The 11,775-nt window shown below is 41.4% G+C and overlaps 1 protein-coding gene across 1 annotated transcript in view; it reads right to left on the bottom strand.

Annotated features, from left to right (window-relative positions):
* SCYL3 (SCY1 like pseudokinase 3) overlaps nucleotides 1-11,775 on the bottom strand; it is a 95,317-nt gene that overhangs the window by 63,599 nt on the left and 19,943 nt on the right. Inside the window, 1 exon segment of the mRNA XM_042461754.1 lies at nucleotides 3,302-3,487. Within this exon segment, the coding sequence (XP_042317688.1) occupies nucleotides 3,302-3,487 (186 nt within the window).

The following is an 11,775-nucleotide window of genomic DNA, read 5'->3' as shown; positions in this document are numbered from 1 at the left end:
TAGCAATTGTGATCTTTGGTCATTGTCATTGTCAGAACAAGGAAACAGTCTGATATAGCCAGTTATGTGTGCATAAGGTTGTACAGTATGTACATATAATTCCACCTCTAGGAGGGCTTTCTCCATCTCAGCCCCCAACCTCTGGAACGCGCTGCCCTTCAAGCTCCGCTCAGCCACCTCCCTACCTCAATTCAGGAAGGGGTTAAAAACCCACTTATTCGAACAAGCCTACCCTGACCAGTAATTCTCCCCCCCCCCATGTCAGCACTGTTTTGCCGACATGAAATTTTTATTATTTTTATTGAATTGTTTTTAACGTATGGTTCTGTTATTTATATTGTTATTTCTTGTTGTTCACCGCCCTGATTTTCAGAAGGGCGGTATATAAATAAAATTTTATTATTATTATTATTATTATTATTATTATTATTGTCCATGCTTGTCAAGGCCTCAGCAGACGAACCTCTGATTTAAAGGGTGAGACCCTTTCTGTGCACGCTGCGCTCCACCAGAAAAATCCATTGCACAGGTTCGAAGGATACATACAATGTCATCAACACACTTGTAGAAAGCACGGATGAATCATTCCTGAATTCTCGTTTGCGAAGTAAAGTCAAGAAGAAGAAGAAGAAGAAGAAGAAGAAACCACTCCTCTCTCTCTTCCTTTTTTTGTGAATCTATTTTATACTTCTTATCCTTATTTTTAATACCTTTATTTTTTCTCTATATATGTTTATTTATTTTTCACTACCTCTTATTTCCTTTCCTTTGCTTCGTTTATTTTCTTAATACGCCTTTTAGGCCTGTTACACACTGCCAAAATAAAGCTGATTCGGGTCTCTTTGGAGGTATGCTGTTTAAATGATGCATGCATCCTGAGAGTCCGGAAGTTGCGCCAAAGCCACACTCCATTCCTAAACACTGGAGTGCAGCTTTGGTGCAGCTTTTGGATTCTTAGGATGCATGCATCATTTAAACAGCATATCTCCAAAGAGACCCAAAGCAGCTTTATTTTGGCAGTCTGTAACAGGCCTTAGTTACTCTTCTTCCCACACCTTATTCTACCAATGGAACCTTTTCTCATTCATTATTATTATTGGGTTTTTTTCCTCTATTCCTCTAGCTTCCTTCAGTTATTTTGGTTTCCTATTTGAATCCTAAATCTTCATATTATTATTTATTTTCCCCAACTGCAGCAAGGACCAGGTGCCAACAATTACTGTACTGTAGTCTTTATCTTATCTTGTTCTTCTTGTCTCTTATGTGGCTCTTCAAGGTCAGTTATTTAGTATTATTTAGAATCTATTATGTTGATGAGAGGAGTTGCCTCTAAAAAGACAGCTAACACAAATCTGTAGGGGTGAAGGTTGGCACAGAAGAAGAGAGAAAGTTTGACTTATACATTTAAATTCAAACAAAAGAAAAGAGGATAGAAGAAGAAGAAAAATTCCAATGTTTTCCAAAGGTTTCCCCCCTCTTTCTCCCCCTGCCTACCCTTCCTCCCCCCCTTTATTCCCAATTCCTTTTTCCTCCTTTGACTCCACCTATAGATCCTTTCCTTCGCTTGTCCCCTATTTGATCGCCCAATAGAAGGAAAGAGAAGGGAAAGAACAGAAGAGAGAATATGTGTATAACATACAGGAAGAGGTTCACTATCCCAACCAATACCCCTCCCCTTTTACAATTCTCTTTTCAACCCCTACACCAAAGACTTTTAACTTTATGAAGAAATATGGTCCCCCCTTACTGTACTCTATCTTGTATTCATTCTTTTCTTTTTGTCTTTGCTAAATCCTCCAACTTATATTCCAGACCTCTATTTGTCCTTCTATTTTCCTTTTGTTTCTTTCATTGGCTGTTTCTTTCCTCTTTTTTCATTTGATATAGTGTCTCTCTTTACAGTTTATTTTGTTTTTGTTTTTTTCAGAAATTCTTAATTTGATAGGCAACCAAAGTTATAATCCCTATATTTAATCCCTTTAAAGATCAAAATGAAAATCAGATGATTCACATCCACCATGTATGAGTCCAGTCAGATAATAGCTTCTCTCTGTTTCCTTTATTTGTATAATCAATTTTCCTGGGTTAAGGGAATGCTCGCCCTGAGTGGAGGACGGTTCTTTCCACTCCCATCACTCTGTATCACCAAGGTAATATCCTCCCGGCAAGATGGAAAGCTTAACTTTTATCTTCTTCCTGTGGCATTTTCGCCAAATTAAATGTTATATAACTCAAACAGTATTTGTTAATTTAAAAGGTGGTGGCAGTACTTAAACTTAAACCATTGTGGGTGCAGATCCAGGGTTTTGCTCTGCTCATTCGATCCACATCTCGCTGTCCGCGCCCTGATCCCTTGCCGTTGCTTGCCACTTGTCCTCCATTAACCCCTGGCAATCTGCAGCTCTATCTCCTCACTCCGATCTTTCTATATCCTATTAGGGGCACTGGCAATCTGCTTCTGGGTCCCCAACGAGCTCCTCTGGACTCCCTTTACCAGGGAGGGGGGTATTCACCCCTTCCCTCAATAATCAGGTAAGGGTACCAAACCACTGGAGCTGTGGTTGTCTCCTCACCCACTTTGTGAGAGTACGACCACTCGTGCCACCAGTGGTCCCCAACCTTTGGTGTTTCTTGAGTCAGCCATAGAAGAGGTAGAAGGGTGTTGAAAGGCTGAAAGAACAGAGTGCTGGTTAAAGATCAACACTGAAGCTGCGTGAAGCAGGACTGTTCTCAAAGGTAGGTCAAGAGATGGGAAGGTTCGTTTCTGAGAGCCTCTTTGGTAAAATCTTGGCAAATAGGGCAAGATTTGACTAAGCAGCCCTTGCTGGCACAAAACAGGCAACTGTTGTGAGCGTCTGAATGGGGAATCTTCAGGGCCTTGGAGGCCATATAAGAGAAAATGAAGTATCAGGCAAACTGAAGTGAATCAAATGACGAAAGAAAAGGAACTGAGAAGATTACGTTCTTGGTGCTATTTATAGAACGCCCCGGAGAGGGTGAGGTTACTGCCAAACAGCTACTCAGCTGTGCAGGTGTGAGACCCATTTGTGTGAGGCACAGAGCTTCAAATCACATCACACCTTACCATCTCCAGTGCTCTCTCTCTCTCTCTGGGTTATTTGTGTGAGGTGCAGAAACCACAAAGAACAAGAACCAACATCAGACATTTTGGTTTACATCTCCAGCACTCTGTAGTATGGTAACAAAAATGACAAAGCCCATTTCCATGCAATAAAATCTCCTTCTCTACAGGCAACCTAAACATTTATAATGAGCCTTGATGTAAAAAAATAATACTCACCCTGTCATGGAGGAACACTAGGGCCTGCAGAATATCATAGATTCCAGCACATATCTCAGAAGAAGAAAGAGTCTCCAAGACCTTCTCCAGTGGTTGCACGTGCTCAGTAACCAGGTGGATTCCATCTGCTTCCATAGAACAAGAAAGGAAGCGCAGGAGGCAAGGATGGCGTAATGTTTTCAAGTGCTTGCAAAATGCAAGATAAAACCATTAAGCACTGTTTCTATATCATATACACAATAGCAAAAAGTGAATAGTAAATAGGCTTGTTTGGTATTTTTCATAATATTGCTATGTAATTTGAGTTATCCTTCATCAGTCTATTCAGGTTTAAACTATCTAGTTTTTTCTCTCTGAAGTCAGGATTCCCTTCAGACTCTTAGCTTTACATCATTTAGGAACTGATATAGAAATTGTCAGAATCTCCAACTCCAGTTGTGAATATCCTCTTTCTCAATGACTCTGTATGCATCAGCTATCATGGTCATAACAGTATAATTTTTCTAAATTGTAAGAACCTTCAGGTATACCAATATAGTATAATTTTACCAACTTAATTTCCTCTGAATTTGCATGGGCTATTTCCTATTTTTCTCAGCAATTTCCTTCTTCTTCTTTCTTTTCAAATAAGAACATTCAAATAAGAATTTATCATTAAATTATGACCAGCACTTGCTTAGTATTTATGATGTTATAATCTGGACCAACAACACTGTAATTATTGGTTGGAATTTAACTTTAGTAATGGACTATTGCAATGACTACATTTGAGACCAGGCAGCCCTTTCACTGAAGAATTTCAGAGGTGCTAGAGTAAAGGGCACTGAGTTGTGGTGTGTCCAGTGGAGCTGCAATGCATATGGTTAGATCTGCGCAAGTGTGAGAACCATTTCTGTGAGGCAGAGAGCTGCATATCACATCACACCTCATTATATCCAGTGTGGGCGCTCTCTATCTGTGGGCTGTCTGGCCTCCAAGGTAGGTTTTGGCAGCTAGCATTAGGTGATGTATGTATGTAGAACAATGGAGCTCTGTTGTAGCTACATCTCAGCCAGCATTTTATAGCATTATATCAAGGGGTATTCTCATTACACGTCCCAATCATGTTTTTATTTCCCAGAAGAATTTTATGTAAAGAGTTTCTGTAATTGAAAAGGAATCAGTAAAATATATGGACAATGGTGTTTTTTTTTTTAAAAAAAATGAATCACAACTGAGAATACAAAAGAATTTCAAACCACTGACTACTAGAATTTTTGACTTATGAAAATCAAACTTGAAGACTTGATTTCTTACATGGTTTATTTTTCTTGCTCTGTACACTTTCTAAATATTGTTAGCAGAACAGAATTTTTTAAACACTGGTCAATTTTGGAGTGATATATTTGACTTGTTTACAATAACAAAGTCTGAAAGAAGATTTATGGTTCAAGCATTATGAATTAATTGGATTGTTTTTTCAGTTTGGTTCTAATCGTAATCTATAGAAATTGGGGAAACAGATGGTTTATTGACAAACAAATAGAATAGCAAAGGGATCTTGCAGCACATGGACATTCTCACATACAGACTGTTATATAGGTTTGTCCCGGGCTTTCTGCATTTATCTCTATGAATGAATTCAGATGAATTCATCACTCATCTGAGGAAGTAGCCCCCAAGTCTACGAAAGCTCATGTTACCAAGTTCTATCTTTCACTTAGTCTCAAAGGTGCTGCAACATTCCTTTGTATACTGATTTTCCAGACCAACACAGCTATGTCTTTGAAAGGAAATAGGAACATGGGTTCTTACCTGTGATATGTTCATTTTCAGCGATGTAGGTGGTAATATCCTATAACATGGGTTGATTCCATCTCTTGCTCCGAAATTGGCAGGAAAAACAGACTTGAAGGAGTCGCCACCAGAGGGAGCAACCCCCACCATCCCTCAGTCAATATTATAGCCGAGGATAGAAAACAAACTCAGAGAGCATTCAATGCAATATACTGTATATACATGTATATACATGAACAAGTCTAGAAATTTAGGTCAAAAAATTGACCCAAACTGAATCAACTTTTCCACGGGTCAATGTAAGTAATGTATCTTAACTCTTATTTAAAAGAAGTAACCATCCCCTGGTGAAAGGCAAGAGTATAATCTGTCCTGGAAGCATCAACCACCTCTACTTTCTTATCCATCCAGCCTTAAGAGTGGGCACAAAGAGTTATGTCTGCTGGAATTTTGTAAGTTCTTTGACACTGTTTTGTTTCTTTGCCATATGCCCCTAAATTTTACCCTTGACTTATCCATGGGTCTTAGCAAAAGCCATAATTTTAGCCCTAAAACTTGCCCTCGACTTATACATGAGGTTGACTTATAGTCGAGTATATATGGTAAGTATAATAAATAGAAGCTATCATAAAGTCAAACTAAAAATAACTAACTAACAATCACCCTTGCAGAGCCAAGTTCTGGGTTCTGGGTGGGGAGGATATTACCACCAACATTGCTGAAAATGAACATATCACAGGTATGAACCAATGTTCCTTTTTCCAGCGATGGAGGTGGAAACATCCTATAACATGGGACTTACCAAAGCTCCCCAACCAGTGGGTGGGTGAACTGAGGCATATCACTTATGTGAAAACCACAAGATGTGTCTTTCAAAGGAAGCCTCTTTTGATTCAAGGCAACCCAATAATGGTGGCATGTAAATGTGGACGATGAAGGCCATGTCATTGTCCTACATTTATCTTAGATGGTGTCATCAGTGACCTGAATTAGGTCAGTCTTTTGGTTCACATGAACCGTTAATGTTAACTTGTCAATTTGAATCAGAATTGAGCTGTTAGTAGTTGTGGTTGAAAAGAAACACTATTGGTTTTAGTTCAAGCCACTTTATATTATGGAGTAGAGATTGTTGATCCTATTTTTTATTTATACATTTTGCTTATTGGGAGTAACAAAATGATTAACGTCGCCTTAAGCTGGCATCCACCATTATTTGCAACTCCAGTAGGGCCCAAATCAGACAATCCTTCCCGATTGGCAGCAACAACCACTGTTCAAACGGGTTTGAACTTATTTGGTATATGTCAGAACAGGTGATTTATCTGTGCCATCTGTTTTTGATATAGCTAGAGCAGGGGTAGGCAACCCTTTTGAGCCGGGGGCCGGGTAGCTGTCCCTCAGACAACAGGGGGGCCGAAGTCAAAAAATAAATAATTAAATATTTTTTTTAAAAATTAATTAAATAAATAAACCGGGACAAATGTAGGACAAAATTTTCAGATGGAGGGCACTTTTTAAATAAAAAATGAAGGACACGTGAAAAAATTTGCTGATTTTTTAAAAAATGTTAAGATAAATGCATGTTTCTAAGGCTTCTATAGACAATCGCCCCACAAAGGCCCCAGCGGCAATCGGCAGCAGGACCGGGCTGGGGCCGGTCCCAAGGCCTTGCCGGGCCGCATCCGGCCTGCGGGCCGCAGGTTACCTACCCCTGAGCTAGAGGAACCACTCTGGGCTCCTGGCATGAAACTGTGCTCATGCCAAACTATTAACTGAAGCAGATTAGGCACTGTAGGTGCGCCAGTAACACTAGGTCAGTTAACTGGGAACAACCTACCTGCTTGAAGGTGTTCTTCATGGATCTTACTCTTTATTTGGTCAGGTAGACTCTGGTCAGCAATGTGTCTACAACCACTCCAAAATGTTGTAGGTTCTGAAATGGAACTAGGTTGTTCTTTTTGTGAGTTACCAGAAAACCATGTCTGGATAGGAAGGAAAGCACAACTTGATATCTATTATATCTTATGGAAGAGAACCAGATCTGATCAAGACATTGTGAAGTTATAGGTATACATGAAGATCTCACTATTTTAATGTGTCCCTATCAGTATAGTGAGTGTCACTGAAGAAAACAACAGACTGAATGATAGAGCCATGTATGGAAAAAGTTTTCCCTGGTAAGCAATGTGTAGATAATTGTGATGAAGTGGGTAGATGGGTGGAAGCAAACTACAATCAAGAACAGGGACACACGGAAATCCTGGAGCTTAAGTGTCTCCAGAATTGTCTGGAGTCTCCAGTCTGAACCTGTAATTTTTTAGAAACCAACTGACCCATTTTAGCTCTAGCCCCACACGCTAAAATTTGTTTTTGTTTGTTTTAAATGGACAGTTAAAGATTGGAACCAGCCTCTTTTGTATTTAGAAAGATAGTAGTTTTTTTATGGCTCCAACATCGATCAGATATTTTATGGATTTTAGCATCAGCCGATGCTTCTTTGACTTCCTCTACACTGAGGAAGCAATGAAATAGTCATGAGAATGGTATAGAACGTATATCAAAGCACTTTTAAAAAAGCACTCATAGTACCCATAGGTCTGTTGAATTTGTTATGAAAGAAAGACTGCAGTTTTCCTCTCATCCTTTAGCACCAATCAACCAGGACTGAGGTTATTTCTGTCACTGTTTGACAAGATAGGTATTGTCACTGACGTTGTTGTTGGCTCAGGTGAAGCAGTGCCTGGGACTACTGCTGAGGTTGGTAATTAAGTTCAGACCACTGTCTGCCAAACCTATGGTCTCATGTAGAACAAGTATCATAATTGTATCTATGGTAAGGTTGCCATATCCCATTTTTAGGCGGGACAATCACAGTTTTTCAGCCCTGGGAACATCTCGGCCTGGTTTTGCAATGGTGTCCCGGGCCCTGACCGACTGACCTCTCCCCTGCCCTTCCCCGCCATTTTATTTTTATTTTAGGTTTTTTTTTTTAATTACAACCTTGCCACCATTTTGGAGAGGTTTCTGGGCTGCAGGGTTTTCATTTTGGCTTGGCCCCGCCCCCAGAAGTGAGCAGGGCCGGTGGCACGCACGCACGCCATCACAGGCACCAGGAGTCCCTCCTCTGCTGGGAGATGCTCCTCCACGTGGCTGAGAGGAGAGTTGGCTTTTGTGGTGGCCAGCTCACCCTGGCAGTGCTGGCCTGTCCAAGGCCCTGGAGGCTCTTGGTGCCGCCAGCCTCCTGGCTTCTCTCCAGGCAGTGGATGCAGCCTTGAAGGAGGAGAGAGCCCAGTGACCAGCTGCCCCAGGTCCTCTCTCCTCTCCCCCGTCTCCTGAGGGGACCAGCGGTCCTTCAAGGTGGGTGTGCCTTCAAGTTTTTCCAACTTATGGCGACCCTAAGTGGAACCTATCACTGGACTTTCTTGGCAAACTTTGTTGGGTTTTTTTGAGAAAATGTGACTTGCTCAACTTGGATACTCAGTGGGTTTCTGTGGAAGAGTGGGGCTTGGTTCTTTGGTTTCCGAGTCCAGGAATGCTCTTCTCACCTGCTTGGTCTCCTTCTCCTCCTCCTCCTCTCCTTCTTTTTCCTCCTCCTTCTCTCCTTCACCTTTCTCCTCCTATTCCTCCTCTCCTTCTTTTTCTTTCTCCCCCTCCTCTCCTTTCTCCTTTTTCTCATCCTTTCTCCTCCTCCTCCTCCTCTCCTTCTGTCCTCCTCCTTTTTCTCTCTGGCTAGAGGAGGCACAGAGCCCTCTGGTCCATTTCCCCCAATCTCTCCATCCATCCTGGGGAAGGTGCTACTTCAGAGGAGGAGGCTTCCAAGGACTAAAGGAGCCCTGATCTTCTCCCCTCCCTTTTGCCCCAAGGTGGCTCCGTCCAACAAGGACCCCTGGGGAGGCTGGCCAAGAGCCATTGCTCTCAGAGCAACTCTTCCCCTTGTTGTTATTGTTGTTGAAACTCTTTCCCTCTGTGTGTGTGTGTTACAAGTTGTTTCATCAGGTGCTTTTATTGCCAAGCTTTGTTCAGAAGGGGTATGCTATTGCCCTCCCCTGAGACAGTGTGACTTGGACGTGTTTGTATGTGTGTGCTTTCAATTCGCTTCTGACTTAGGGCAACCCTAAGAGGAACTTATGACAGGGTTATTTTGGTTATCTTCCTCTGAAGCTGAGATAGTGTCATTTGCCCAAAGATTTTTTTTTTTTGGGGGGGGAGGTTTGTTCAAAGAGGGTTTGAGTTTGCCATCCTCTGAGGCTGAGAGAGTGTCATTTGCCCAAGGATTTGGGGGAGGGAAGTTTGTTCAGAGAGGGTTTGAGTTTGCCATCCTCTTAGGGTGAGAGAGTGTAATTTGCCCAAGGATTTTTTTTGGGGGGGGGGGGGGGTTTGACCAGAGAGTACTTGCCTTTGCCATCATCTGAAGCTGAGAGCCTGTGACTTCCCCAAGGGCTTCCTGGGGGGCAGTTTGTTCAGAGAGTGCTTGCCTTTGTCATCCTCTGAGGCTGAGAGCCTGTGACTTCCCCAAGGGGTTTCTGGGGGGAAGTTTGACTAGAGAGTGCTTGCCTTCACCTTCCCTTGAGGCTGAAAAAATATGACTAGCTCAGTGGGTTTTTTAATGCCCAAGCAAGGGATCAAACCCTGTCCATACTCCACCACTGCCTCCTGCTGTGCTTCCTCAGATGTATTTACTCTCAGAGGTGCTCCAAAATCTCTATGTCTTTGAATTCTATTATTATTATTATTAACTGAAAGAAAGAAGTTGGCAGCATGAGCTTTCCTAATGTCTGCTTCCTCAGATGCCTTTAGTCTCCAACGTGCAACAAGATCTCTGTAATATAAGGATTTCTAATAATGGTTTTTAAAAAAATATTAATGTATTTGTTTGTTAGTTGGTTGTGTCCTCCATTTCCCCTGAATGTCCTACATTTTGGCCTAAATTTTGCCCCACATTTGTCCAACATTTTGTCCCTGTTTTGTGGTAGGGAATTATGGCAACCCTAATCTATAGGGAAAGAAGGAGGACCGTCCCTGATGAAGCGACTTCTTTTCTTCTTTTATGTGAAAAAGGCAATTTTTTAAATCCCTATCCATAGTGAACCAAGTGATTGTTGAAAGAGTTTGTCACCAATCAAATTATCAAATTTTGTTTAGAACAGACATCCACATGCCAGCAGTTTTATTTGGCACACGTTTCTATTTGGCACAAAGCTTCCTGGGCTTTGATTCCAATAGGAGCCGCTTGAACTGTCACGGCTCCTTCCATACAGAATCCCTGGGATTTGTAGTTTGGAGCAGCCCCCCTGCATTCTTTGGGCAGAGAAGGCAAAAGACCTTATAAAACTACAGATTCTAGGATTCCAATAGGATGGAGCAGCGGCTCTTAAAGTGGTGTCAAACTGCATTAATTCTAAAGTGTAGATGCACCAAGAGGAAGGGCGGGCGGAGTTGTCGAGGCGGGTGAAATAATGTTGTGTATGATGTTATTTCAAACGTGGCACACACTCTTTCCTCCGAGTGTAGTGGAGTCTCCCTCCTCTTCCCCTCCTTTTCTTCTTTCTCCTTCTCCTTTTTTCTCCTCTCCCCTCTTTCTCCTCTGTCGCTGCTGTTGTTGTTGTGTGCCTTCAGCTCCTTTCTGACTTATCATGGAAGAGAGGGGTGGTCTTATACTGTGAGTATATCCCAAACACTCTATTTTAAGTTGTAAATTTGGGGGTCGTCTTATACGCCCAGTCGTCTTATATGCCGGAATATACGGTATTTTATATCCCCATCTCTTATTTTTACTTCCTGCAAACACACCAAATCAAATTTCCCCCCAGACTAGGCATAATCTGTTTTCTCTTTCTCTCTTGATTTATCCCTTTTATGTTCCATGACACAATTTTCAGCCCCATGGTTTTATTTTTCTATGTATTATATTTCTCTAATTTCCTTTTAAGAATTCCTCTTTTTCCCCACCTGGGACTTCCTCTTCTTATAGGTTTTAATATGTTTTTTTTTTGTTACATATATTGATATTTTGAAATAATAAAAAGAATTTAGGTGTACTGTGACAGGTTTAATCCACTCTTACCTGACACCTTCGTGAAGACAGCTCTGAAGAGTGTCTCTAGTACTGAAGGCCCTAAGAAAAGTCACCTTTGCCTTGTGGCAAATCAAGACCGTTTCTTGTAGACTAATTGGAGTGGAGGGGTGGCCTCGAAAATATTATTTAAAGATCTTAACTGCATTATGCTCAGTCAGAAGAAGCCTGTCAGAAGATGGAGTCCCTGCATCAGAGCCATCTTCCTCTCTGAAGGCTTCCCATTGTCATATTTAGACAATATAGAAAAGCCGGGGGCCCTGTTCTCATTCTTCATTTGAGGAATGTATTGTAGGAAATAACCTTTTTTAAGAAATAAAAGATGGTAAGTTTTTGTTCCTATCCTTAGTCTCAGCCAAGAGACTTTATTCTCAACAATTTGCCCACAGTAAGAGGTGGAAATGTCAGGTTTTGTTTGTAGTAGCCATCTATGTGTCAATTGTTTAGTCAAAACTCTCTTTGTATTGGAACTGAACCAGTTGTGCTCTTGGATTCCATTGAATCACATTTAGGCTAGTGTCTCCTGAAGTAGCCACTATCTTTAACCATTTGTTAATGTTCTTGCAGAACTGTATTTTGACCTCAAGTGTTTTTTGTTTGCTTGTTTTTAACAAGATCTGTAGGC

This window comes from Sceloporus undulatus, chromosome 4 (assembly GCF_019175285.1).
Source record: "Sceloporus undulatus isolate JIND9_A2432 ecotype Alabama chromosome 4, SceUnd_v1.1, whole genome shotgun sequence".
Classification (NCBI taxonomy): Eukaryota; Metazoa; Chordata; class Lepidosauria; order Squamata; family Phrynosomatidae; genus Sceloporus; species Sceloporus undulatus.
The sequence above is the reverse complement of the archived record's forward strand: the minus strand, read 5'-3'. Positions and strand labels throughout refer to the sequence as shown.